The sequence below is a fragment of the Syngnathus scovelli genome, chromosome 5, assembly GCF_024217435.2.
Source record: "Syngnathus scovelli strain Florida chromosome 5, RoL_Ssco_1.2, whole genome shotgun sequence".
NCBI lineage: Eukaryota > Metazoa > Chordata > Actinopteri > Syngnathiformes > Syngnathidae > Syngnathus > Syngnathus scovelli.
In genome coordinates this window covers 10359144-10386993 of record NC_090851.1, presented here as the reverse complement: position 1 = coordinate 10386993, position 27850 = coordinate 10359144, and the positions used below count along the sequence as shown (strand labels likewise).

Below are 27850 nucleotides of genomic sequence, written 5' to 3'. Positions count from 1 at the left end.
ATGGTGGAAGGGAGCAGATTGGGTAGAACAAAACCTAACAAGCAAGATAAGAGAAAGCCGAAGAGAAAACAATCGTTGTCAGATCGGAGTCTTGTTAAGTGAAGTTATGACAGAAGTTCAGAGAAGTATTTTGAACAACCGCTGTCTAAGCAGCTTTTGTGTGCTTGTTCCTTTTTTTGCATAAACATTATACTATAATCTGTCCGGGTCTCAAGGTTTTAAGCAACTAGTGTTTGAACACAACCAGTGCATCAACACATGTAGACAGACAATATAGTAATACTTAGAGGCATATATTCTTTATTCTCTGCGATAAACCGCTAATATTGCATTTAAATTACTGAATCACTTGAAAGTGTTATGAAACGCTTGTATTGCCCCCTAGTGGCCAAGTCACCAAAAGAAAACGCAAATAATTCATCAGGATGCACTGCTTCATTGTTTACATTTTAGTGAATTATTATTATTATTATTATTTATAAAATACAATATAGTCTATTAAATAATATCTGAGCTGTGAAAAAATGTCTACCATTTAAAAAAAAACAGGCTAATAAACTGTATTAAAAACAGATAACGGGAAGTTGTATTTAACCAAACAAATAAACATACACTCATACACAAGAGTAACTCCTTTGGTGAAGGTAATGAGGCTGAATGAACCTTTACAATCGTTTAAAAAAAGCTTGCATGTTAGGAAAAACAGGGCCGGGGGCCAAGATAAAGTGGAGGTAGAGAACATGGCGCTTTAATTTTCTGCAGGGCCCATCTGCTCCCTCCTTTCGTTCCTCGCTTTTACTCACATCTCAATCACAGTCATGCCTCAGAGGTAGTAGGTTGTTATGTGTCTCAGTGGCCAGGAGGAACATCATTAGAGTCTCTCTAACAGCGACAGTAATGAACAAACCCCCACATCTCTATGCCTTTACCCTCACACGATGAATAGTTCATTCAGCAGACAGCTTCAACTGCTCATCTTCTGCTCCTTGATTAGCACTTATCAGGCGTGTCAGCAAAAAGAACAGGTTTAGCTCAGATGGCAAGCCCTGCTCTTTAAATCAGCCCTCATAAAAAACAAACCCGAGTTGACAGACAATCTTTGGCTCACGGCAGACAGGCCAAAAAAGAGATGAGCTATGATTCTGTCCAGGCTGTTGGAACTCCTGTCCAAGGACCCAGATGTTATCGTTTTCTAAAAGGATCAGTTTGGGATCTTGAGAAATAGCCGTAGGATGAAGGTGCACCTGTTCCAGGACACCCAAGGGCGGCTGTTTTGTCACTCTGACAATGTTTTATAAAAGGCAGAGGAAGCTCAAAAGACTACAGAAGCAAAGCCATATATCTGCGGCTATTACACCCAGGCTAAAAAAGAAAGGGTTGAAATGAAGTGAAATATAGTTGTGGCTCAAAGGGGAGAAAAGAACAGAGTCTAAAGAGGGATGGCGGAGTCTCGGCGGGAGCCCGCAGGGGCTGTGCTCCAAACGAAAGACAGATGAGGCACCGTTGCAGACACTAACCCGTATCATACTGCGAGCTACGCAGTGAGGAGAGGAAGATATGTGGCTCAGACTAAAGTGAGATGTCTTCAGAGAGAAGGGCCCACCGCTGATGGTATTAGTTTGGAAGAACAAGGAGAAAAAAATTAGGAGCCCGCAGGGAAGGAGCACGAGAAAAGGAAGGGAGGAAGCGAGGTAAAAGTCCAAACTCAAACTAATAAGGTGTCATGTGGGTGGGCGGGCCGAAACATGACTTGGAGTTATTGCTGGGGCCGGTCCTGATGCTATAAGAATTACAGTACATGGATCATAGCTGGATCGATAGGTAGACAAAGTCATTACGGAGGGGCTGGCGTTGAACGTCTCCCATTGGGGCTGCGAGCAGGGACTGAGGGTTGATATTTATCACTATGGCGATGGTTAACACACTTTAACACACAGGTGGGGAGCTGTGTGCTCATATTTTGCTTGTTGCTCTTATTTCCAAAGCTATCTGTTGCAGCCGCATCGATCGTTAGGCCATCCTGGGTTCCTGGACGCGTTCCTTCTTGTACCCCGTGAAGGATGCCAAACATACAGTTGTAGCGCACGTGCTTACGGATCAGCTAAATGTCTGGGTGGGGTGTCCCTAAATCTACATTCGTCTTTCTATGCGCCCTGCCTTTGCAGAAGAGGAAGTAAGGGATGAAGAGCATGTGCTGGGTAGCATCGATCCTTTGTGTGCCTGGAGAAATTAGCCATGAAATTAAAGCCCCCATCAATGGCCTGGGCAGGCGCTGTCACCTGATCCACTATTATTTATACTCAGTGGAGATGATGATGATGTCTGCATCACATAGATGATAACGGGACAGAAGGAAAAGAGGGAGAGGGAGAGAGAGAGAGAGAGAGGGAGAGAGAGAGAGAGAGAGAGAGAGAGAGAGAGAGAGAGAGAGAGAGAGAGAGAGAGCGTTTCCAGCCTCCATCCACGCTTGGTGCCACTGACCTGCCATCATTTATACTGCCAGAGCCCAAGTGCAAGGTTAGCGCCAGCAGCACAGGCTGCCATCAATCACTGTTGAGCTGGACGGAGAGAGGAAGGGGGTCAGTGCCTCTCACAGCCAGCCTCTGCTGATGAGAGAGTATTTATAGGTCAGGAAGGAAGGGAGAAAGGAACAGACTGGACGCGCAGTCCGTCTTTGCAGCTTATTGTGCGTGCGCAGAGAAGCACATAACGTAACAACTAATGCCAATGCATCCATGTCAAAGTACACACATGCAACTTGAGCACATTTACAGAGCTGATGGTTGGCGTAATTAGCTCAAAGACTTGGTGACACGCTCTTGTAAAAAGACAAACAGCCAGCAGGTGGCGCCCATTGCCCACACATTGCATGAGAGAACATACGTTCCTTGTTTCTATCTATCTATCTATCTATCTATCTATCTATCTATCTATCTATCTATCTATCTATCTATCTATCTATCTATCTATCTATCTATCTATCTATCTATCTATCTATCTATCTATCTATCTATCTATCTATCTATCTATCTATCTATCTATCCATCCATCCATCCATCCATCCATCCATCCATCCATCCATCCATCCATCCATCCACCCACCCACCTACCCATCTACCCACCCACCTACCCACCTACCTACCTACCTACCTACCTACCTACCTACCTACCTACCTACCTACCTACCTACCTACCTACCTACCTACCTACCTACCTACCTACCTACCTACCTACCTACCTACCTACCTACCTACCTATCCTATATATCTTATACATATGTGACGACATTAAGCAATTTTGGTATTTTAGCAGTTTAGTATTTTAGGACTTCATTTACATCCCCCGCGATTAGTTTCCATTCAGGGAATATACATCGGCAGACCAACACCCCGCCTCCACCAATGCAGTGAATGAATGGTTGCTGGTCCTCAAAAAAAAAAAAAAAAAAAAGTACTACCATGAACCGGATCCAGACGGAAAAAAAGTTTGGGGACCACTGGTAGACTGATTCCAAGATTTACTTTTACACTTATTTTTGTGCTGCAATTTGTTGACAGACCATCCCATTGCAATACAGAATGGAAAGGAAAGCACTGCATAGCAAAGACAAAACTTTAAAATGTAAAAATACCGAAAACTGCACATGCAGTGATTTAGCAATTACAGTACAGTCTTCCTAACTTTCTGGCTTTTGGGCTGCAAAGTCTAATCCCCATCGCAAAAAAATTGGGGCTGGTTGATGTAACGCTTTACCCATTTCCCTTTGTTAGAGAAAGTCAATATGTAGTATAATGGAAATGTATAAAAACATGACATATGATAACAACTTCTTCAACCATCCATTTTCTTATCCGGTTCATGGTCGTAGGGTTGCAGCTGACTTTGGGTAACAGGGGACTCCACCCACTCCCCACCCCTGGTCAACAGTTGCAGGCTTCATATAGTATAACTTTTGAGCTCACTACCAATCAAAATTCATAGATCAAGTTCATGTCACAACAATGAAATAATTGATTGAATTGATGCGGCTGCTGTTGTCAATCTGCAGTGACAAACTAAATCAACATGACTGGCACTGATGGGAAGACCAGGAACTGTCGTATGTAGTTCAGTGGTTGCACTGAATGACAAGAAGAAGGCGACACCCCTCAGCCCCCACTTACCCACATCTCCCATTACAGCCTCAACACTCAAATGGCCCTTCTTAGGACATGAAGGTCAGCATGGCAGATAGTCGGGGTGTTTGATCGATAAGCGCCACCCTCCCCTTGGTCCACTGACAGGTTCTGTCATGCATCCAGCAGGACTCGTATCCCTCAGCCCCACCTCCCTGCCCCCATTTTGAAGGAGAACTGTCACGAGCTGACACTGTCACATACCAGTCACGTGCTTTCAACGCACTGATAATGTGCCAAGGAATTTCACCAGGACTGTAAAGAGGGAAGTGGGTGGCTGGGGGGGTTAGTACGTGTGAAGAGGCGAGGTGTTGAAAGTTGTGCGAGTGTGCGTGTGTGTGTGTGTGTGTGTGTGTGTGTGTGTGTGTGTGTGTGTGTGTGTGTGTGTGCGTGCGTGCGTGCGTGCGTGCGTGTGTGTGTGTGTGTGTGTGTGTGTGTGTGTCTGATGCTCAGCTTCAATTCTTTTTTTTCCTGCTCTATGGACATTTTTGAATTAAGAAAAAGCTGTAGTAGCCATTCAATCCGATGAAAGGGACCAGCTCAAATTATGATGATGGAAACGAATCCTTCCATTTTTTTTTCCTTAGTTACTTGTTAAAGAAGGTTCTGCTACAGTTGGTTTTTCAGGTGCTCCTCAGAGACCCCAAGCACAGATGGAGGTGGCAGAGCCTCGCCTTAAAGGCCACATTCTTGGGTAGTTAACACTTTGACGGCAATCCCTTAAATTGACATGTGGCAAAGCAAAACTGCGATTCCAAGTGGTGTATGTACGTTTGTGTGTTTTTAGGGACAAAGGGAGGGTTGGTGGTTGAAGGGGTGACAAGGAGATAGTGTTGCTGATTGACATGTGAAGAGTGGCAAAAAAAAAAAAGAACGCTCCCTTTGGAATGCACCAATCTCCCAGTGTCCTATGTTGCTTGCGTCTGATGGTGAATTGTTAAAAGCATTCCTGGCAGTTAGGGTGAGGGTGAAAGGAGGGTGAAAGGAGACGGTCTACTGCCAAAAGAGGAGTCTGTTTACTCCTAAAGAGGCTGAAGAGTATCCATGCAGCCTTGACACACAAAATACAGCAGCTGGAAAAAAATGAATATAATTTCCAGCCACTGTCTTATTAAAAATCACAGATCCTTATCCTATCCTTTTCAAAGCACTGACTATCAGTTCAAAAGAAGCTTGGTGGCCCTCCCACGCACACCTTTCCCTTGCCTTCCATAACCCTCTTATCCCCCGAGTTCCCCACCATCTCAAACCCACCCACCGAGCCACGGAAGGCGGTGGTCCAGCTCTCCAACAATGTCCATTTGGAGAGGCAGGTTAAACCGACCACACGACAGGGGCAAAAGGCCCCCGCTTACAACGTCTAATTGGTTTCACAGGCCGCAGACTGCACAGGAAAGCAGGGAAGGGAGAAGGGGAAAAAAAGGCAGAGGGGGGTAAAGGGGAACGCTACAACAGAGATAGAGACAGATAAATGGTGGGAGGACAGGGAGAGGTCAGTGCAGGAAGGAGGGATCAGACAGAGGCAACATGGACACCAGGGGGGACGCTTAAGACAGAGATAGAAAGTTGGATCACATGGATGGAAAAGACACAAGGTCAGAGGATGAAGACAAAGGCAGGATGGAGGTGAAACAGGAGGACATAGAATGATAGAGAACACTTGTTCCCATGATTAAGCTGTTTGATTTTACGGTGACTTTTACAGCAGTAGCAAGACTTGTTGAGCCAGTGAGCGCTGGTGGATCAGTAGTTTTCAATGCCAGATGCATTGCATACACAAATTGACAATTTTGGGCACATTTCTGCCCAAACAGCTTTTTACTCTGGCTAAAATTTACCTACATGGATAGGCCTCTATTTTCGTGCAATCTCAAACTGACACATTTTACTACCTCGTGTCCCGCTTCCACCACCGCCCCAAAAAAGCAAAGCTGGCAGGACATCAGCAGGAAGTCTTAAACATGCACTGAAATGGAAGGTAACGCATTCAAAGTAAGAACACGTAACCTGGCAAAGCAACTGTTGCAAACTGTACTTGGAATTTGGGGATATTTTTTGGTATGTGAGTGTTCTATGCTGATTTATTCTTGATGGAAAAACATCACAGTAGCAGTCTGAATTTACTGTAAACTCATAAATGTCAGACATGGAAAATAAATCATATTTCCAGTTATAATCTTAGTACATACGTTACATGAAAAACAAAAACATTGAAAACAAAGTTTAGTAATAATAAAATCCATTTGTAATTTTGCATTGCATTTAAAAATGGTGTGTTAAAAGAAACAAGCCACAGAACAAAAAAAATCTGTGATAGCTTTAAGAGGAAAGAAATCTGGAAGTGCTCAGTAGATGAAGGAGTCACTTTGTGAGTCCTCTGAGAATTTATTTCTTTTTATACTCAGATGAGCGTCATGTGTATTATTGGTAAGTATGGACCAACAAATGATATTCCCAGAAACATCGCCCTGGATGCTCAGGTACTGCAAAAATCTTTGCAAGTCTGATTAAAACGCAGAAGCTTTAACATTTTAATTTGTCATATGTTTGTTATTTAACACTGATTTTTTCCTAATCATGACACCTTTACCATCCTTCAAAGTTTATTGCTTGGAACACGTCCATCTCTCGTGCCTATGACATTTGTCCTCAACTAGTCTAGACCAGACTAATAACACATATAAATTCCTAAAGTGACTGGCATTCCCATTCGACGTAAAGTGATCTTCCGTGCGCTTGCCAGGAATGAGTGAACAAGACCACTGATACTTCTCTTTCACTATTATATGAGGGACTTAGTCATTCTTATTGTTCCTGCCCCAGCTGTCCCTGCCTCTTCAGCACTAGATAATTCAGATCTACATCTACATGTGCTAGAGCTCAGTAATGGGTTTTCAACATACACCTCTTTTATTTTCCACATTTTATTCACATTTTCTTCAATAGATTTTTTACGTACAAAGTGACCCAACTGCCATCTCATGTTTATCCGTGGTAGGAAGAGAATATTGTTTGTCCTGATTTTTGTTCTGACACCAATTTTCTATTAATCATTTAGTTAGCATAGCACGTGATTCAAACTATATTTACGTAGTGTCACCGATGGTGTACGGGTTTGCACATGTGACTCAATGGATGTCAACTTCTTGATTAATAATCCACTGCAAAATATGTTCAGACAACTGGTTAGCCGTGAGTGGTTGTGACTTGGTAACTGTGATGTCATTTTCAGTCGACAGCAAGTGGCAAAATGGCCGCCCCCTAGATGGATAAAAACAGGTTGGATTTTGCCTGTTCAATTCATATTCCACAAATAAAACAATCAGAACACTGTGTTTCGACGTAGTTGGGCTGCGCAGAACATATCATTTCAAAGATAAAAATTGGGGTTGACTTGTCTTTAAGACTTGAGCCCTTGGCCCTGTAGTGTAGTGTAGTGTTCTCATTTTTCCCCTAGTGGAGTTTTTTGGAGTTTTTTCCTTGCCCTCTTGGGAGCTTAAGATCAGGGGATGCTTTGAGAATAATTGTCAATTTGTTTTGTATATGTGAAGCCCTTTGAGACTGCTTGTGATTTAGGGCTATATAAATAAACTTGACTTGACTTGACTTAAATCCAGCTAATATGACAAGCACTAGCTGTTGCATTGCATTCTGGGACGTGAAGTACCAGTGATACTTTACAGAGAGTATTGGTTCCGAATAATTGTTTTAAAGTCCAATTAGCCATTATCTATATTTTGATTTAAATATTATTATCAAACTTATAAACTCTCGTTTCACCACTGGTGGTAATGAGATGACAATGATAATGGCAATCATTTTAGTCAACGTAAGGGTGGATGGGCATTATACCAAAAGATATACACTTGCATGTGTGAGCAAATGAACAGCATTCTCGTACAAATTAAATACGCTTAGAATAATTAGAACTGCAAGAAATAATTCAATAATCTTCCGAGTGTTTGTTTGGTTTACAGAGTGGTAGATTATTGGAGTCCACGTGAAGCCAGTGAAAGTTACTTCATTTTTTTTCCATTTTGTTGCTCCCACTTGTGAGATTCAAACTATTCAGCAGACAGCAAACATCAGTCCAGCCAAAGACGCCATTGTTGGCGCTCAACGTGTGATAGAATGAGACACTTTGTCCTCCAAACGTGGATACCAAGAACATGAAAAAGATACTTTGATGAGCACAAAGCGATCTTCTATGTCTCAAGACTAGTGTGAGCAAACTTAGGAAAAGTGTCAGCGTGCGTTCTGTTCTGGAGGCAGAGTCTTGATAGATGCTTGCTAGGAGGCGAAGGGTTAAGCTGTCAGTTAGTTGGGGGAGATAGAAGCTGAGAGCAGCCCATGAATCTTGAAGTCTCTATAGGCACAGCATGGTAAAATAATTAGGCTTGCCTTTGAAGCAGACTAAATAAACACAGCGGCACTCAACACTAGCCCCATCCCCACACTCTGTCTTTTCTCTTCCTTGTCTTCAAGTGGACTTTGCAGATCCCCTTCCCCACCCTTTTACCTGCCACACTTAACCCCTCATGTTACCACCCATATGCCCTATCGCAGCTTTTTTTGCTTTCTGTATACTTTCACAGGTAAGAATGGTGGAAGGAAGAGCGGGACCAGGTGTTGCACAAGTCATTTTTAATAGCTTTGAAGGAATGGATTTTATACTGAGGGGGTGTTGAAGGAACAGAGTGGCTGCAGCATTTAGCCAGGAATCCAATCGTGTCATGATACTGTTACGGGTCTCAGACTGTCTTTTAAAGACCCGATAACAGCAGAATGGAAAAAAAAGTCTCATGTTCAGGATATGCTAATGTTACAAAGACGAGAAAGTAAAAATAAAATTCACAAATAGCTTAGCAGTCATTTTTAGAAGCAGAGACCTTTTGGTTTTTGGTCGACTTTCTTTGGGTCAGCAGTTATTGACCTGTAAGGGTTATGGACCAGCAGTATAGCAGTTTTGCTGCTGACGAAAAAAAAAAAAAAAAAAGGCAGATGCTAAGAGATGCTAGTCTGTGCCCTGAGTACTATTGCCGAAATGTCCTTGTGCGAGGTTCCTCAAGAGGCGCAATGTTTGAGTGCCCCTTCATTTTGACTCTCCTTACATGCATATGTGTGGGATCTGCCCTTGGCCATAAAAACTGGGAAAACCCCACCGACTGAACTGCATGGAAATAAACCACTGTAGTTCGGCAAAAAGTTATTTCACTTGTGAATGCTGACTAACAAAGCAAATCTACAAAATGAGGCAGTGCTGCATAATTCTTTCACCTGAGCAACCTCCACATTGACTCCAGTTCAAATTTATGGATGTCCAAAAATGACTCAAAACGGAGTCCAGTGATGTGAAGGTGACAATCTCAGATATTGTTTCAATAACAGTTTTTCTGACCGCATAGGCTTATAGAAAGAAATGTATCCAAAAACAAAAATGAACTCTCAATTTATACCTAAAATGTTTTTTAAAAAATCGGCACTGAACTTACTTTAGAGGCCATACCTTTGGTGCTGTTATAGTTAATTGACAAATTTGGTGTCAAAGTGTACATTTTTGGCAACAATCAAAATAAATAAATAAAAATAAAAAAAATAAAAATAAAAATACCATTATTCCCTTGTTCATGAAACATGCATGAGGTGTTTGATGCTCTCTGTAATTTGGATCAGGGATGACAACGGACTCGGACTTGCTGACGAACAAGACAAGAACACAGTATCAGTTTGACTCGTGTTTATTCGATGCTTAGAGGGTTTCTCCATTGCAACAATTTCACTCTAAAAGCCTCCGTTGCTTTTGTACCACTGAGCTCTGGCAACAACGTCATTAGAGTAGTCACGTCCAGTGGTCTTCCTGTCAACGTGGTCATACGTTTCCACGGAATTGGGGCCCATGTTGTAGGCTGCCAACCCACCTGCAGACGTTCAATGCAAAATCAGACAGAAGGTAACGTGTGAGTCATTTACTAGCAGACAAACAAACCTTTGAGGTGTTGCTCTGCAGTCCAGTTCGGGAACTTCCTTCCGATAGTACGGATCATGTCGATTAAGATGTCTCTGCCTTGGCAGAGGTGTTCCTCGCTATCCCATCCGCCTTGTGGAGTGTGATGCCTTTTATCAACCTGCACATACAGTATTACAGTTGAAGTGGGAAGGACAGCAACAGAGTTGCTTGTAAGGATTGCCGATGGATTTAAATCTACTACATCTATTTTCTAGAGTTGTTCGAAAACATTATACACAAAGTACCATCTCATGGAAAATAACTCTAACCACCATAATGACCAACATTCAAAAACAGTTGCTTGGTAGACCCAAAATAGATACTCATGCATCTACTCAAATACTACATGAAACTTTTACAATTAATTGCACAATGGTGATTTTGGTCTTATTTTTGCAAACAACTACCAACCTGCATGAGTCCCCAGGCATTGCCATGGTCTCCCCAGCCATTTTGCAACGTATTTCCAGCCCTGGACTCTCTGGAAATGATGCCAGCAATAATAGCAGGATCAATTCCCGCCTGCGCTCCTACTCTCTGGATGATGCTCTTGTATCTGTTCATTCTATTCAGATCTGTTCGTGCCATGGCTTCGGATGCAGGCACTCCTTCAAAGAGAGATACCACACAGTATCATACAAGTACCTAAATGATCTAATCTTAAATCTCATCACAATTATCTTTACTGAAACTGCCTCAGTCTGTTTAAATATTGCATTGAATTGTTTTAATAATTATTCTGTCATCATTGGGGCCTCCATAAAGAAATCAAGGTAAAAAAAAAAAAAAAAAGTGGACATTTACCTTCACACAACAGGCGATCTTGATTGGCTGTTGCCCTGGACGCTCCACTTGTATCAACCAACATGATGTTCCCGAAACCTAAACGTGCACATTTCAATTTAATCACGTCAACATCTGCAGCTCACAAGAGGAAATTTGAGCGTAAGAAAAGGCACTCTCACTCATTGTCCTCGTCAATGTGCGACCACCTACAGCACAGTTGGAAACAATCTAGTTTCACAGGAGAGAGAAAAAACAAAAATAAATGGGCATTTGTAGTAGGCATAACTGTTATGCCTGTTATGCCATAACAGGAAGAAACCATTCCTTATTTCCTGATAGGCTTAAACAAGACTGTCTTAAAGGCACCGCAACACCCGCAAATGAGCTCTCTAATGCGTATGTGCTTGGGGATATTCTCATTTAGGTCATCCATCCATTTTCTGAACCGCTTAGTCGCGGGCGTGCTGGAGCCTATCCCAGCCGTCATCGGGCAGTAGGCGGGGGACACCCTGAACTGGTTGCCAGCCAATCGCAGGGCACACAGAGACAGACAACCAATCGCACTCACACTCACACCTAGGGACAATTTGGAGTCTTCAATCGGCCTACCAAGCATGTTTTTGGAATGTGGGAGGAAACCGGAGTGCCCGGAGAAAACCCACGCGGGCCCGGGGAGAACATGCAAACTCCACACAGGGAGGGCCGGAGGTGGAATCGAACCCGCACCCTCCTAACTGTGAGGCGGACGTGCTACCCAGTGCGCCACCGAGCCGCCTCATTTAGGTCATTTCTTTCTAAATCACAAGTTGAATGCTCTCTTTTTAGTCCCCTCTCTCTCTCTTCTGCCTTTTGTGTGCTCAAGTTACGTCTAAAATGGTAATGCAGTGTTATGGATAAGCAGATAACATGCGGAAATAGACAAATACCTGTCTTGATGGTGTCGAGTTTCTTGCAGTCAGCCTTGCTCCGACCAGCTTTCTGTATTTTTCTATTGGAAAAACTGCAGTTTATATACCCTTGTGGAGGGGGACGACGACCCCTTTTTATGTTTACTTTCACTTTTGTTTTTACTTTCACTTCTGCTTTGACAGAAATCGCACTTTTCCGAGAAGTCCCCTGATTTAGGTTCAGAAAGTGGCTAGTTAATAAAAGTCTCGCAATTTCGTCGGTGTCATGTAAACAACACATTCAAAAAACGTCTGCGTCAAGAGGAGCCACCACAAAAACAACTATAATGGAAAAAGTATAAATGCAGCCCTGCCCTGTTTTGTTGTTCCTATTCACAAGTACTCCCGTCATAATCATGAAGAAATAAAATATGTCTCGCAGTTTCGTTGGTGTCATGTGAACGACACATTAAAAAACGTCATGTGTCATGTGAAAAACACATTTAAAAAAGTCTGCGTGAAGAGGAGCCACCACAAAAACATCTATTGTGGAAAATGTATGAATGCAGCCCTGCCCTGTGTCATTTTGTTGTTCCTATTTGCAAGTATTCCCGTTATAATCATAAAGAAAGAAAATGTCTCGCAGTTTTGTCGATGTCATGTGAACGACACATTAAAAAAATCTTCATGTCATGTGAACGACACATTAAAAAAAAACGTCTGCGTAAAGAGGAGCCACCACAAAAGCAAGTATTATGGAAAATTTGTAAATGCAGCCCTGCCCTGTCATTTTGTTGTTCCTGTTCACAACTACTCCCGTTATAATAATAAAGACACACGCATGTCCAATATATGTTGAATATAACAACATGTACTATTTAAACATATTTTAAGTCATCACCGTTTAATTTAATACCATGACAACTTACAATTGTAATATAAAATATTTGAAAAAGTGAGACAGGTTAGTTTTACCCTACTGATAATGTATCGTCGCAATAGCAAGTCTACAGAATAAGAAAATATCAAGTGTTTTGCATGACAGTACACAATCCCATTTTATAAACTAACCTAAAAGGATCCAATAATGTAATATATTACTCCAAACACCCACACACATCATCTCTATCTTCATATTGATGCAATTTCAAGCAACCATGGCATGATTGCCATTAATACACAACATTCCAGCAGATAAAACACCATCCAACACAAAACTGCCATAACATCTGATACAGAGGAGCATGAGCAACTATAAGGCAGAGGGCCAAATTAAGTTGCAGGCACTGGGATTGTAGTCTATGTTCTAGCAGATGTTTCCATCATATTTATTTATTTGCTTAATTATTTGTTTATTTTTACTGAACTCTTGAAGGACTGTGAGGAATCTTAAAGTAGGCCAGTGATCTCACCACAGCGTAGACTGATGGTGATGATGCATGAGGGAAATTACGTTTGGCTCCAAAATTCCAGGTCCTCTTCTTTCTTTTCAAAGAAGCTGAGCCTGAAATATATTCATGCTACAGTGTGGCTCTCAAGCTGCCATCTTCGTGTGTTGAGGGCCATGTTAGCATTCCAGTGTATTTGTTTATCCCTTAAATCTGCTGATTTTAGCTTTCAATTCACTTGGTCAGTTCTTATTATTGCATCAGTTTCCCAATTAGTTTTTAATATTTTCAAATGGTACATGTGACATTTTACATCCATCCATTTTCTGCCTCATTAGGCCCACAGGCGTGCCAGAGTCTATCCCAGCTAGCAAGAAACCAGTCGCAGAAGTTTTGAACATCAATGATGAATGCTAATGCAAAAAAAAAAAATCAATTTCACTGTAGCATGTTTTTTTTATACCACAAAGAGCAAACAATGCAGAATTTGAATATTGGACAATGTACTTGTCTTCTGTTAAAACGTCCATCAGTTTTGTAATGGGTAACACTGACATTTATTTCTAAAAATGTGTCATATTTATCCAGATCATGTGCAGTCTTTTGTGTAAGAGCTAGAACAGGGCCAAGGTGACCAAGTCTCATCTTGCAGCTAAAAGCTTGGCTTCTCTAAGCCTTTATCACTGTCTTGATTTTGTGTACCGTATTTTCCGGACTATAAGGCGCACCTTCAATGAATGGCCCATTTTAAAACTTTGTTCTTATATAAGGCACACCATTAATGCATCATGTCAGATCTTTAATCCAAATCAAATCATTCTCCATTTTCTCTTTTTTATTTCAACTTCAGACGCAACAAATTACTTTGTAATCACAAAATAATGATCCATAGTCTTTTTGATTCATGATTCATAGTCTTCAGCGGGCCACTTATGATTGATTTCATGACACAATGCTTCGGGCCAGTTTAAATTTAGGAATTTGGTTCCATATATAAGGCGCACTGGACCATAAGGCGCACTGTCGGCTTTTGAGAAAATTTTAGGTTCTTAGGTACGCCTTATAGTCCGGAAAGTACGGTACTTATGATATTTAATTACGCAAACTTCATCATTTATAACAAAAGGATTTAGACAAAATATCACAATCCCCCCAATAAAACCATGACACAATTAACATGTGACTAGCAAGGGTCTCGCTACTCTCATAAACTGAGATATAAAATGTGCAGCTGTTATCACTTCACACGTGCAACACTTTGCACACCACACCCAGGAGTTCAAATGTTATTGAAAGATACAATTTAACGTGATTACGTCAGTGTGTGAGGACCACCGCAGGTTGCACCAGTCCCATATGCGGGTCTCATCTGCTTAGGCCCATTGAAGAATGTAGCCTGCTTGTGCACACGCCAAGCCATGTGATAGCTCAACACCTCGCTGGGACTTGCTGTCAATTCACGCAGAGATTGGCTAAGATAATCGGAGTAGAAAATATTTTGTTAGTAACCATTTGCCACTGCATATGTGACACCTTTTTCTATTTTTCTGCCCACGACATGACCAACTAGGCTGAGGCAAATTTCTAGAGCCACTTTCAAGTGACAGTCGGAGTCACGCTGTTTATAACACTGCATCGAAAACAAAAGGTAAGCAGAGCTGCAAGGGATTTTGTTGGATGTACAGATTAGAGTCATCTGATGGGGTTTGCTTCTAATAAGTAATAATAACATACTTGACTGCTTGATGAAGTCGATTTAATGGGGGCGGAGGATATTTTGTGTTTCGGCTGCTATGTCGACTGTCCCTAATCTTCTTGGTGATGAGATTCATATGTGTGCCGGCTCACTTGCAAAGTCAGCTAGACAAAAGAAAATAGGGTGTGTATAGTCTGCTATAATTCTTGATACTTGGACTGATTTAACAGAAACACGTCACAGATATTAAGATACATTGGGAACGGCAGTAAATTGCAATGCCTTCTTTAAATGTGATGTGTTGATGCAATACCAAGGAAACTAATTTGAAGAAAGGAAAGGATCTTGTTTTCCCGCAAGTTATCTATCATTACCACGTCGCCACACTCAATGAGCCGTGTTCTACCATCATTGTGGAGTTTTTTAAAGATGTTCCAACAAGCCTCTGGATTCGCTGCAGTCTTCCTGACCCAAGAGGCCAGACGAGTGTAGACCTAGCATACATACGACATTCCGCAGCTGCCCCCAAAAAAGAAAACCACAAAACCGACAGCTCGCGCAACAACAAAACATGTAAAGATAAAGCTCCAGAGAACAGTGAAGTTAGAGATGACTGAAAAGCAGAGGGAGGTTTGATTCCCAAAGGACCACTGAATTTTCTCCGTTTTCGTCTGTGCTTTTTCATGGCCCTTTCACTCCCAAGTCTGCACAGCTGTTTGCGGGCCAGGGGCTTCTTTCTCCAGGGCCCAGATGAAAGAGCTGCCATAAGCAGCCCTGCAGGTAGGTCTGCTAAAGCCATCGCTTTGGCTGTCCACTGCCCACCACAAAAAGAAAAAAAAAAAACGCCAGCGAGGGAATGGGAACCAAAAAGGAGAGGAGGGGACTGTGGAATATAGAGGGTGCGAATGAAAACAAGGACACTGTTAAAACAGATGGATGAAGAGAAAGTTAAGAGGGAATGATGGAAGAAAGGGTATAGCTTAGAAAATGTGGAGAGATGGCGCAATGGAGTGAAGGGGGAAAAAATGAGGGAGGCCAACCCAGCCCTCCCGCCTCCTCGCCACCCCTGATACCTGGAATGATATCTGCTTTTATGGACTTTGTTAAAGCATTTCCAATGCTATTTCTTATGTGTTTACAAGACAGTAAATCGCGGCCTGCGTACGACGGGGCTTATGAGGTAAAATATACAACCCTTGTCTTCTTTGTCTTCATTGCTATCATCGTAGAATATATTCACACAAGATATGAAAGACTCGCGGTCTGGATGCATAAACTCTTTTAGGGTCTCTAGTGGCTCCCTCTCTCAATTAAAACAATAACACTCAGCATCTTTACTGACATCAATTCGTGAAGTGGACTCTTGGGGAGTCTTTACTGTAAAACATGGCTGGTGCTGAAATTCACTACTCCGTTTGGGATCCATGTTGCAGCTGGGTCAGGCCTGAGAATCCATCCATTCATTTTCTATCGTATTCATCTTGATTAGGGTCACAAGCAAGTTGGAGCTTATCTTCGCCGACTTTTGGGAAATGCCAGCTAATGGAGTAAAAATTAAGTCAGCGTTGGCATGATACATACCTAAATGAAAACAATCAACTCTCTTTTGTGCATCTACTTTACAATATGACCATAATGAATCTTTGACAGGAAATATTGTTGTTCATTTAAATAGGCGAGTTTCCATGTAGGTGTCTACAATGAAAAAAAGAAGATGGATAGTTTTATTCCATATGGTCACAAAAGAAATCAAATTTCTCAATAAAAAAGAAGTGACGTTGGCCTGAAGCAACCTGTTGCGGTTGTCGCTGGAGTTGTCATTCAGCAAAATCTTTTCGCAGTCCCCAAACTATTTTCCTACTTCATGGTAAGCATTGCAAGCCAATTCTAGAGGCAGTACCCAACTCTAAAGATATTTTTCAATAGAAAAATGGACAAGGTTAACCTTCTCAAATGATATTCGAGTTCATAAAATGTGAACTAAACCCAAACTGTGATGACACAAATATAATACAAAAATAACAATCAATAAAAAATTATTGAAAGTTAATTACACCAAACATTATATATTTTTTTATTTCTGCGTGATTTTACTGAGTTGCTGACACCAAGCTATCTTTTTTTTTCATCCATCTCTGGGTCACTTGTGGAGTTGCCCCTCCTGGTGAACAATTTGTCTTACTGCCACATTGTCATGGTTATTTGAATATCAGTGCAGATTAAAAGAAAATAGCAGAGTGAAACCACATTTTCAAGGGCATGCTAATAAACAGCATCTAGCATAAACGTCTAAGGTTTTGTCGGCATCCTTCATTTCCTAAAAAGAAGAGATCAGTGCCTGATTCATTTCTGGCTATTTTTTTCTGAATTTGTGCTAACTACGTAATTTTACTATATTCAGTGTTGTACCTGCAGTGTTTATGTTCATTGTGAGTTTTTTTTAACTAGGTGTTCTAAAAGGCAAATTGAAATATATGAATTAAATCTGCTTGTAAATTACATTTTTTTTCATTGTTCTTAATTTCTAAAGGAAATTGCGACAATAGGAAAATGTGGGTCCCAGCTTGAAAGCAGTAAAGTTGGATTCTTAGAATATTTGCAGAACTCTTGAATGTTGTATTATGTCATGTACAACATTTCTTCAGAAAATTTTAGTCAAACTTTGACTGTGGTGGTCGATTTGTTGGAATAGAATACACTTCGGATTTCATTATACTGTAAAAACCACAATTGACTGTTCGTTTAGTGTTTTATGAAGCAATGGTTTACCTTTCTTAACAGTCATTGTGGGGGCCATTGGTAATGAAATGGTTGAAAGCTGATTTACAGCTAGCGTGAAATTGATTCTCACTCAATGCCCCATTGACGAGCGACCGTTCCAGTATGTCGTTCGTCTCTCGTCAAAAGTTTGCTGGATTAGACTCCCACCCCTGCACGTGAAAAAAAAAGCGTTGGCTACATTTTGTATTATATGATTTAAAAACCCTTTTATATTGGAATATTTTATTCAAACTAGAAATAATTCAAGATCTTAGCTCATACTTGAGTTCTATAAGCATGGTGCAAACACTATTATATTTTTTCCACTGTAAAGATTTTCCCAAGGAATTTTGCCACCACATGATGACAAAATCATCTGCGATCAAACTGGTCAGATTAATGGGAAATTATCCACTGATTCCCCATTTCCCTGTATATTTTTTTAAATAGTACTTTGCGGGATCAATTAATCCAAAACTGTTTTATCAATATTCCAGATTATTTTTTAAGGAACAGAACAAAGAATACTTCAATTCAAACCAAGGTGAGTGAATAAAACTACTGCGGTAACTCAAACTAAAATTGGGGGGGGGGGGAAAGTTCATTCACAAAATAAAATTAAAATTAAAATGCTTTAGATGGATTTTCTCAGAGTAACGAAATCAATATTGACACAAAAAGGGAAACAATCAAGATGACAACTATTACCTAAAAATGATGATGATACTTACATAAAAAGGGAACCAATTCAATATCATAAAGCAGAATATTTGTTTATCAATGATGATATAGTTTGTTGCAGTATCCTTTTCAAAAAGTCGTTTTACATGACCAAATTCCAAATAGTATTTTGTTGTGATTATGAAACAACTACAAGCTGAGCTGCAGTTGAATGAGTTCAATTTGTAGTTCATGTAGGTGGTAAAAGCTTTCCGCTAAAATGCTTGAGGTTTTGGGGAGTCACTGTCGATCAAGTCCATATGCCGTATTTTCACACACCATGTCTCTCTTCTGTTTTCATCTCTTCATCTATTGTATCTACCTTTCCCCTGGCCTCATTTAAGGGTGTGTATTTTTATGCTTCGCATTAGCGAGGGGAACGAAACCTCTCACTTAATGGTAGTCTACTCAAGTGCAGTCTCAGACATTCAGTCAGTCATCCCCAGAGAATAAGAGCAGTGCATCTTTGCCAAAATGTTTCTCTCCTTTTTCTCAGCTCCCAATGATTTCTGTCTTTGTCCTTACTCACTGATACAGTATTCGTTAGTGACGTGATCCAAATGAGAAAAGCAGTGTTGGGAAGGCCAAGGGAGAAGAGGAAAAGAATGGGAATCTGTGGCAAAACTTGGACTGCTGAAAGTTTTAAGGGAATCCCAGGAGGCGGTTAGGTATGTCAAATATATTTATAAAGTCACCGGACACTTCATTTGGTACACTTGCACTCCATTGAAGAGATCAAAACAAGAACTATATCAAAATTCAAGGGTGGTGATTAGTGTTGTGTTGTAGAGTTTGCAACTCTATTGCATCCTACTGAGAACTGATACAAATGATTTAAAGTCTACAGAGCTAAAAAGTAACATTAAATATATTGTGAATGAATATCAGCTTGATGTCTTAGAAGTCATAAATATCTTGATTAAAGTATTACGCTAAGCTAATATCCAATCCCATTCCTGACTAGAAAATTTCGATTTCAGTCTGCATAGATCTTTTATATATTTTATTTAAGATCTTTTCGTTCATTCATTAAAAGGTAACGTTTAGTGTCTACTGTGTATATTTTACATTCGTCAACTTTTACTTGACCTGACCTATATTAATATATCTTGGGAGACTATTTCAGTCGTCGGTCTACCTGCAGCAAACTACAGCTACAATAATAGGTGAAGTGGAATCTCTGGGGTTGAACGTAATTGATCTTGGGACAATTTGATCTCCCAAACAATTTTCCCATAGGCGATGTTGGCAATAGAAATGATCTGATATGGGCGTCTGTCATAATACCATTTCAGTATTTAAATGACATTTAACATTCAAAACTATGACACCTATATTTTAAAAAATTTAATTGATTAAAATCTCAAACAATAAAACACTCACATAACTTTATCGGCATATGACAAAAACAGAAGGTGATTGGTGTCACGTCACTCAACTTGAGTCTTTCTGCTTACTTCATATTAACTCACTTATTCTTCTCGCCTTGCAATCAAGAATGACAACGTCACAGCAACAAGTCAAAGAAACAGCGCAAAAGAAACAAAGTGTATCCATCTGCTCTATAGTCTCTTGAGCGGAGAGAAAATGGTTGACAAACATAAATACAATTTTTATTATTATTGAAAATGTCATATGCTTTAACAAGAAGACTTTGCTTTCTTGAAAGTACTGGTGCATAAACTAACCTGATGTTATGATGAGTTATCAAGCATGTGGGTAGATTGCTTGAGGGGGGGTCAGCACAAAGCTGAACAAGGTGCTGAATTGTTCCAGGTGTCAAAATCCATTGTTCCAGCGTCCCACTGGAACTAATGAGGCAGGTCCATTTTCACCCCCTAAATCCCCTGCATTGGTTAGAATGACTGATTTACGACTATATGACAGCTTCAACTCACATTATAATATATATTTTAGATGTAACTCTTACACAGCTGCTCTGTGTGTGTGTGTGTGTGTGTGTGTGTGCGTGCGTGCGTGTGTGTGTGTGTGTGTGTGTGTGTGAAAAATGGGACTGCATTTATGAAGCAAAAGCAGGGGTACAATGTGGTATGGCTCATTTAGTTGCTAAGCATTTGATTGGACCATTTGGACCAAGATAAAAGACAGTACATTTTTACATCATTCAATGTGTTCAATGTCTCCTACAGTGATTGTTTTTATTATTTTACATGCTTTATTGTTTCTAAAGGGAAATGTTATCTCTTTAATTAAAATGTAACACTTATGTCTTACATATTCACTAGAAAGTTGAACAATAAATATATTTGACACATTAACAGAGAATACGTATTTCTCGTTTGTGAGAATTATACTCCAAGTATATCTGACTGATGGAAATCATACCTCAGTTGAGAACTTTTTTTTTAAATGTTAATTGAAAGTTCACACAATGAAGTCCACAGTTCCAGCTTCCAGCAGAGCCCAAACAAATGTCAAACGGTCGTATGCCTCTGCAGGAAGCCATCTGTGTCTCAAACAGGTACAATGTAATTGCATGCTTTCGATGCACAAAGCTGAAAAGAAAAGCACAGCAGGTCCTTCACAAACTCCTGAAAATCAAACCAGGATTGTGACAAACTACAGGGAATCATTGTGAGAGACCTCGTTTGTGTCCATGCAGCTATATGTCATGAGAAAACCATTTTGTGTCATGCGTTCACATGGAATACATATTACTTACATATGTAGGATGAAAAAGTACATCGAGGTCTGCACTATGGGACAGGCAGAGCACCTCTAACCTGCAGCCAGGGAATATGTTAACGTAACTGGAGATGTTCTTAAGTACATGCCAAGAAAGTTTTCCATGTGGACATCTGTGCTAATAGAAAAACAATTGCAAAGTGATTTCTGCATGGACGAAGACACACTCCATTGTCATTGACATATGGTTAGTGTGGTTTGTGGTGTGGGGAAAGGGGCACCAATGATACATGCCATGCGGTTGCACATGAAGCCACAAATAAACCCACTGGTTCACTTCTCACCTCGGTCCTGAGGCAAATTGGTCCATGTAAAAATTTTAAACAAGTATTCGGTTTCAAATGCGCTCCAGCTTGAAGGCCCCGCCTGCTCTCGCCGAGGATGTTGACTCTCCCGCAAGTTTAGCTATTTAAATGTTGGAGGGAGGCAGACGCAGCTGGTGGACCGGAGAGTGTACACGCGCAAGAGGAGATTGACATTTGGACGTTTTTTTATTTGAACAACGGAGATACACACTTAGAATTTATTTAGTGCTGTTGTGGATCTGGTTTCTTGTCATTTTTATTGTGCGTATTTCTGGTGCGTAAAGTTCCGTGCGTAAACGGTCACACTACAGAACTGTCACAACGAATTGATGAAGATTTCAATATGTATTTGGATACTTTTTTGGGGACAACTTTTTAAACAATATTTTACCGAGTGTCATAAGTGAACAGCAGCGCTCATGCCGGACTTTCATTTTGGATTGCCGTATTTTGATTCATTTGGATGGATGAAATCAAGCTGCGGACTTTCACCTGCAAAGGACACTGAGGGGTTTTGGACCTATTAATTCCAGCCAAACTTGAATCTGAGAGGATTCCGAAGCAGGGGGAGCTTAACTTTTTAGACCTTCCAGCAGCGAATCAGCGGAGTATTCATGAATCAATATTTGAATTACTACAAGATGAGGCTGAGAGCATCGAGGTTTGGTTATCTGTAAGTACAAAAAATATTACTTAGATTATTATTAAATGTTATTAAATTAAGGCTGGCCAGACCGTCTAACCTTTTTTCTTTCTTTTTTTTCCTCCAACAGGTTACTTCAGTTCACAGCGCTTTGCTTTTACGCACAGGTAACGCATTTCACTTCAGTAAAACCTCCTGATAATAACTCAAATGAGTAAACTGGTACGTAACGTTCGTACATTGCACGTCTGTACACGTCTGCACTGGATTGCAATAATAATGAAAACATTTTATTAGAACGGCTACGGCAATTGGCAAAAATTCAAACATCTTGAAAAGTGGCAAGACCCCACTTTGACAGGTGATTGTTAAAACATATGTGGACGGCTGTATCGAGGGTGGTGGGGGGGAGTCAAGAAGGGGGTGAAAGATCACTGCTGGTAAAGGAAAATAACCAACAGGGGAATTGTCATCCCCGAGGGTCCCCGAATGAATCATTAAAAGAGCCACAAACGCCACTGTAAAAAAAAAAAAAAAAATGTAGTATATAATACAATGAAGAAAAAAAATCTATTTGAATTAAAACCATTTTACAATAGTGTGGTCCTCCACATCTGCTGAATATTAAAAATTAAATCAATGCGTGTGCTTACTGTTGTCCTGCAGAACACAGTGCAGTCTCCTCCTAATTTCAAGCACCATGTCACCGAGCAGAGTCGGCTGTCGGACCGGATGAGCCGCCGGTTGACTCGAACCTATCAACTGTACAGTCGAACCAGCGGGAAACACGTCCAGGTGCTGTCCAACAAGAGGATCAACGCTAACGGGGACGATGGAGCAGCGCACGGTAAATAAAAACAAGCACACCGCATCCAAATTTGAAAGAACTTTTAACGACAGCTAAATTGAATTTAAACACTTTTCCATCTACACTCAGAGAATTGAAAATGTATTCAAATATACAAAAACTTCGGCATTGCATTAACGCGTTCACAATATTAGGAACACCTAGGACGTTTAACAGCGTCAATTATTTTCTAATTTAATGGGTTTTAGAAACAGTGCGTGGGGGACAAGAAAGCTTGACACCAGGAGTACCTGTGGCCAGTCACTAATATATGTGTAATTGCATCAATTACATTCATATTTGAATAAAATATCTGCAAAATTGATCTTTGAAATTATTATTAAATGGATTGATTATGTCAGACTTTCCAGAGCCTTGGGCTGATGGTGTTAAGTTTTGCAAGACTTAAGTCAATAAAGTACTTTAACAGAAAAAGAAAAACAGTGTTTGAAATTCACCTGCAGTGCACGCACTGTATGTGGTGAAAAAAATTATCATCGATGTTGGCTGCCTCTTGAAAATGTTTGACAGAGTAAGACCTATGAGTGATTGCAAAAGAAGCTGGAAGTTAAGCGTCATCATTTTTTACAAGTTATGTGCTTGTGGTTTACTTTGAAGAACCTGGAGGCAGACTATTGTCGAAAAGAATATTGTAACAAAAGCCTTGACCCCTAGCGGGTTGGCTTCTACCGCAGCCTCCATTTATCCAGTGAATGTCTGCTTTTTGGAGACTCATTATATAGATGAATTGTATCGTTTTTCTCATGAACTCAATTTATACAAGCAAGCGAGGTCCGTGTATTCAGTTCATTGTATCATGTACTCTTTTGTCTTTTGGATCTCTCTACCCACACACTAGTCCTAACACACACCTATAAAAGTGGGTGTCACTCTTGTAAGTGGCCTAAATCTCCCAGCGGCGCTTTCGTTCCTCTCTCATTTGAAGTGTATCAAAGTACACCATTTACTGACCCTGCTACATCAAAACAAGAATGAATGGAGGCCATCTTTGCAATTATGGTTCATTGAACAGGATGCTTTTAAATATTAGTCGAGTCCCTTAAAGGGGAAGTTAATCCCAAAATTTTCTTTACAATAATATTTTTGTGCAGCCCAAATAATCGAAACACTGTGTTTTGATTAATGTTTCATTTGTGGAATATGAATTTGGCAAATTCCATCTGTTTTTATCCATTTCAACGGGTGGCAATTTGAAAATGACATCACAGTTGCCAGTTCTCAGGTCACAACCAATCATGGCTCACCAGTTTTTTTAATTTGAGCCATGATTGGTTGTGACCTGTGACCTAGCAACTGTGATGTCATTTTCAGTTGACAGCAAGAGGCAAAATGGCCGCCCCCTAAGCTGGATAAAAACGGCTGAATTTTGCTGCTTAACTCATATTCCATAAATGTAATATTAATCAGAATGACGTGCTTAGACTAGTGGGGGCACATACAACAAATTATTGTAAAGAAAATTTGGGGGTTGACTTCCTTTTTCATGACTCCATTCTTTATTGAGTTCATTTAAAAGACTATAAGTCATTGGTGTCACTGTAACATCACAAAATTATTGCTTAAACCACATCTTCTCATTATTTGCTTTGCGTTTGCTTATGCAGCTAAACTCGAGGTGGAGACAGACTCTTTTGGGAGTCGTGTGCGGATCAGAGGGGTGAAGAGTGGATACTACATTTGCATGAATAAGCGAGGGAAGCTGATTGGAAAGGTAAGCAGCACAATTAGTTTGTAAATGACAAAAATGGTGTGGAAGAAACCACTTTGTAATGAAAAATGTGGCATAGTACATGGCTTGCAAAAAAACAACACTAGACAATTGAAGAAAATCGTAGTCCTGTGAAATAATTCGCAGGCGTAGTAAGGAAACTTTTTGTCTTGTTTTAAGACAGCAGCTGTTAAAAAGCCATCGACGAGCAGCAAGCAGGTATTTGAAGCTGCTGGTATCTCTGGAGACCTAAAGAAATGCAGGATCTTTCCAAAACTTGCAGTCATGCGTAAAGCAGTATTTCGGCCACACCTAAGCACTGCTCAAAAGGAGAAACCTTTGCAACAGATCTGGAAACTATTTTCAGTTTTATTCGTGGATCAATGCAGTTTTAGAATAGTTAAAAATGATGGTTGGTTGGTGGATGACCACAATATCCCAACAAAGCTTTGACATCAACAAACATGTGACACAGACATTTTGGCAAAGAACAATAGAGAAGTCAGATGCTAGGCTTGAGTTCCTTTCAAACAGAATACTTCCCATCACGGTATAAACTAGCGATACATAAAAATAAAAAAAAACCTCTTATGCAACACAATAGCTGGATGAGAATCATCAAGGTGATACTGAAGTGCTGCCCTTATTTAATCTAACTTGATTTTTATGTAATGATACAAATGACAGATTTTTTGGATAATTTGTTGCAATTGTTTTTGCATTTAAAAATCAAGTTTTGAATAATAATTTAGAACATGTCTGCAAAAGTTTGCCCAGCAATTATTTCTAGGCAGATTTCTTAAGGCTCAATCATAAGTGAGGTAGTTATGATGGGCAGAAGAAAAAGGGGGTATATTCCAGCTTACTGTTTAAATAACAAACTATCTGACAGAAACAGAAATTGAGACATACTTATTCCAAATACATTACTGTTTGGATAAGGAGACAAGTGTATGGATTCACATTTCAATCACTGCACTCTATCAAATGTACAGTACCGAATAAACCCAGGAAAGAAACCCAGGCTAAGGGATCTGCTGCACATAGGATTCGCAGCTATAAAACTAAAGTACTGCTTTACCGCCATCATGTGGCATCTTGGTACCAAGCAACTAATGTCACTGTGAGTTGAGGAGCTTTATTTAGACAAATGTAGTGGTTTGCCACCATCTTGTGATATCTGTTGGCAATTATCAAGCTTCTGGGGGCATCAATGACTCTTGGATTTTGAAGTTTTTACAACTTCAAATTGCATTATTTATATTTTTAGTGTGAGATGGTATAAATGTTTCTGGGTGTCAAAATACATCTGCTTTGTGCCCCCAACAGAAGAAGGGAAGAGGTAAAGATTGTATCTTCACCGAAATTGTTCTGGAAAATAACTACACAGCGCTCCAGAACGCCAAATACGAAGGCTGGTACATGGCTTTCACACGCAAGGGCCGTCCAAGGAAGGCCTCAAAGACCAAGCAGCACCAGAGAGAGGCCCACTTCATGAAGCGGTTACCTCGGGGCCACTTGCTGAGTGAGAAGAGACCATTTGATGTTCTACCACTTTCTGTTCTTCCTTTAAGCAAGCGGACTAAACATTCGCATCAGCAGCGCTCAGTGGGCCGCTGAGGGACGACGATTTGGACAAACCATTATGGACAAACCACTCTGAAATTGGGGGGGGGGGGGACAATTCACATTTCACAGTCAAATGTAACTATCTCTCATTTTGTGGACTCCTGGTGTCATTCTTTGCTCTGGATTTTATGTACACGTTGACTGTCTAATATGATAATTGTGTCCAATTTAGTGAGAAGATATGATTTCTCTCATTGAATTAGTGGGACATTGAATTGATAGGAAGAGATTTCAATGTTCAGTGGTAAAGAATGTTTGAAGTACGATGAAGCTAAACAAGGCAGCTATCTGTTTTTACTGTTCTGGTTAAAGCATCTGAGTTTCATTTGACACTAATTTCCTTTAAGAGGTAATTTTGGAATTTTTTCAATATCTATGAATATATTTCTACTGTAAAAATGTAAATTACATCAAATGGATATTTATTGTAGAGTGTATATTAAAACCACTAAAGAATCCACTCAAAAGAACCTTGGGTTTTCTCTCATGATTGTTTTGGAATCGAATGAATGTTTGCAAAAAAAGGAAAAAAAATGTTGTCTTCCCCCTTTAAGTTGGAGACCCAGATAACTGAGGGGCAATATCTGTGACAGGCCACAGAGTTGAATGTGCTCAGCAAGTGAGACTTGGAGCTGAAAGGCTGGAGCTACGCGTTAAAAGCGATGAGGTCAGCCCACCATTTTGGCCCAAACAAAGGTTACCACCATGTAGTTGCATTTCTCACGATCGCACACCGTAACCCTCTGATCAAATGGGCCTTTGTGAAAGCTCATATAAAAGGCCATGTTATACAATAGTGGGTTCGAATAATAACACGAGGAGGGGTCAGTTATCAAAAAGAAGCCAGTCACACAGGGAGGCGCTGGAGGGGAGGCTGGGTGAAGAAGGGGGGGAAAAAAACATCAGGGCCTGTGTGGCAATATGTGGCATGAACTGAAAGCGGGCGAAAGGCTGGGAAGAGGCATTCGGGAGTGAAAGGGAGGCAGAAAAAGGAAACCTCTTCCCAGAAGCAGTTGAGCATGACCGTCAGAGGCCAGACGACAGTGAAGCAAGACTGAACACAAGGACCTGGCTGCATGCGCTCGCTCACAATGCATGAGCTGGATGGTCAATTTGTTGAGCTTGGAACACTGGAATGTCTTCAAGGAATTGACAACGCCTTTGCAGTCTTGGTGGAGCAGAAGAGTACATACATATTTAAATACTATTTTGCCTTTGGAAAATAAAATGTAAAAGTATTGTCTGTTTTTACAACAAAACTTAAGCACTGCATCTCAAACATAATGAAGTGAGTGAATAATTTTTTTGCATTTTTATTGTCACTATGCCTGCTTGAGCTGCATTGAAGCAATCTGAAACATAGGCAGAGCTTGTAGCAAGTGACTCCACAAACACAGTAATGTGGTGTTCTAAAAACAGTAATCATAAGCCAACATTTCAAGGGGTTTTAACTTGGAACACTTTTTAATGTTTTACATTTTATTGTTTTGGGTACGGTTTTTCTTTTTAATCCCAAAAATGTAAATTTTTGCTTTAAAAAAAAAAACATAACCAAGGCAAGTCCTTCCCCAA

At 40.4% G+C, this 27850-nt stretch overlaps 2 protein-coding genes across 2 annotated transcripts; one reads left to right on the top strand and one right to left on the bottom strand.

Annotated features, from left to right (window-relative positions):
• Positions 1-9897: 9897 nt before the first annotated feature.
• On the bottom strand, positions 9898-12158 carry LOC125969144 (lysozyme g). Its single transcript, XM_049720899.2, has 6 exons — positions 11895-12158; positions 11148-11196; positions 10987-11064; positions 10594-10790; positions 10162-10300; positions 9898-10093 (listed from the first exon to the last, which is right to left on the bottom strand). Exons 2-6 carry the CDS (start codon positions 11149-11151, stop codon positions 9957-9959), a joined length of 555 nt encoding a protein of 184 aa, XP_049576856.1. The 5' UTR covers positions 11152-11196; positions 11895-12158; the 3' UTR covers positions 9898-9956.
• Positions 12159-21524: 9366 nt separating this feature from the next.
• On the top strand, positions 21525-26739 carry fgf8b (fibroblast growth factor 8b). The gene is made up of 5 exons (XM_049721214.2): positions 21525-22103; positions 22204-22240; positions 22740-22920; positions 24546-24652; positions 25979-26739. Exons 1-5 carry the CDS (start codon positions 22045-22047, stop codon positions 26267-26269), a joined length of 675 nt encoding a protein of 224 aa, XP_049577171.1. The 5' UTR covers positions 21525-22044; the 3' UTR covers positions 26270-26739.
• The last annotated feature ends 1111 nt before the right edge of the window (positions 26740-27850 follow it).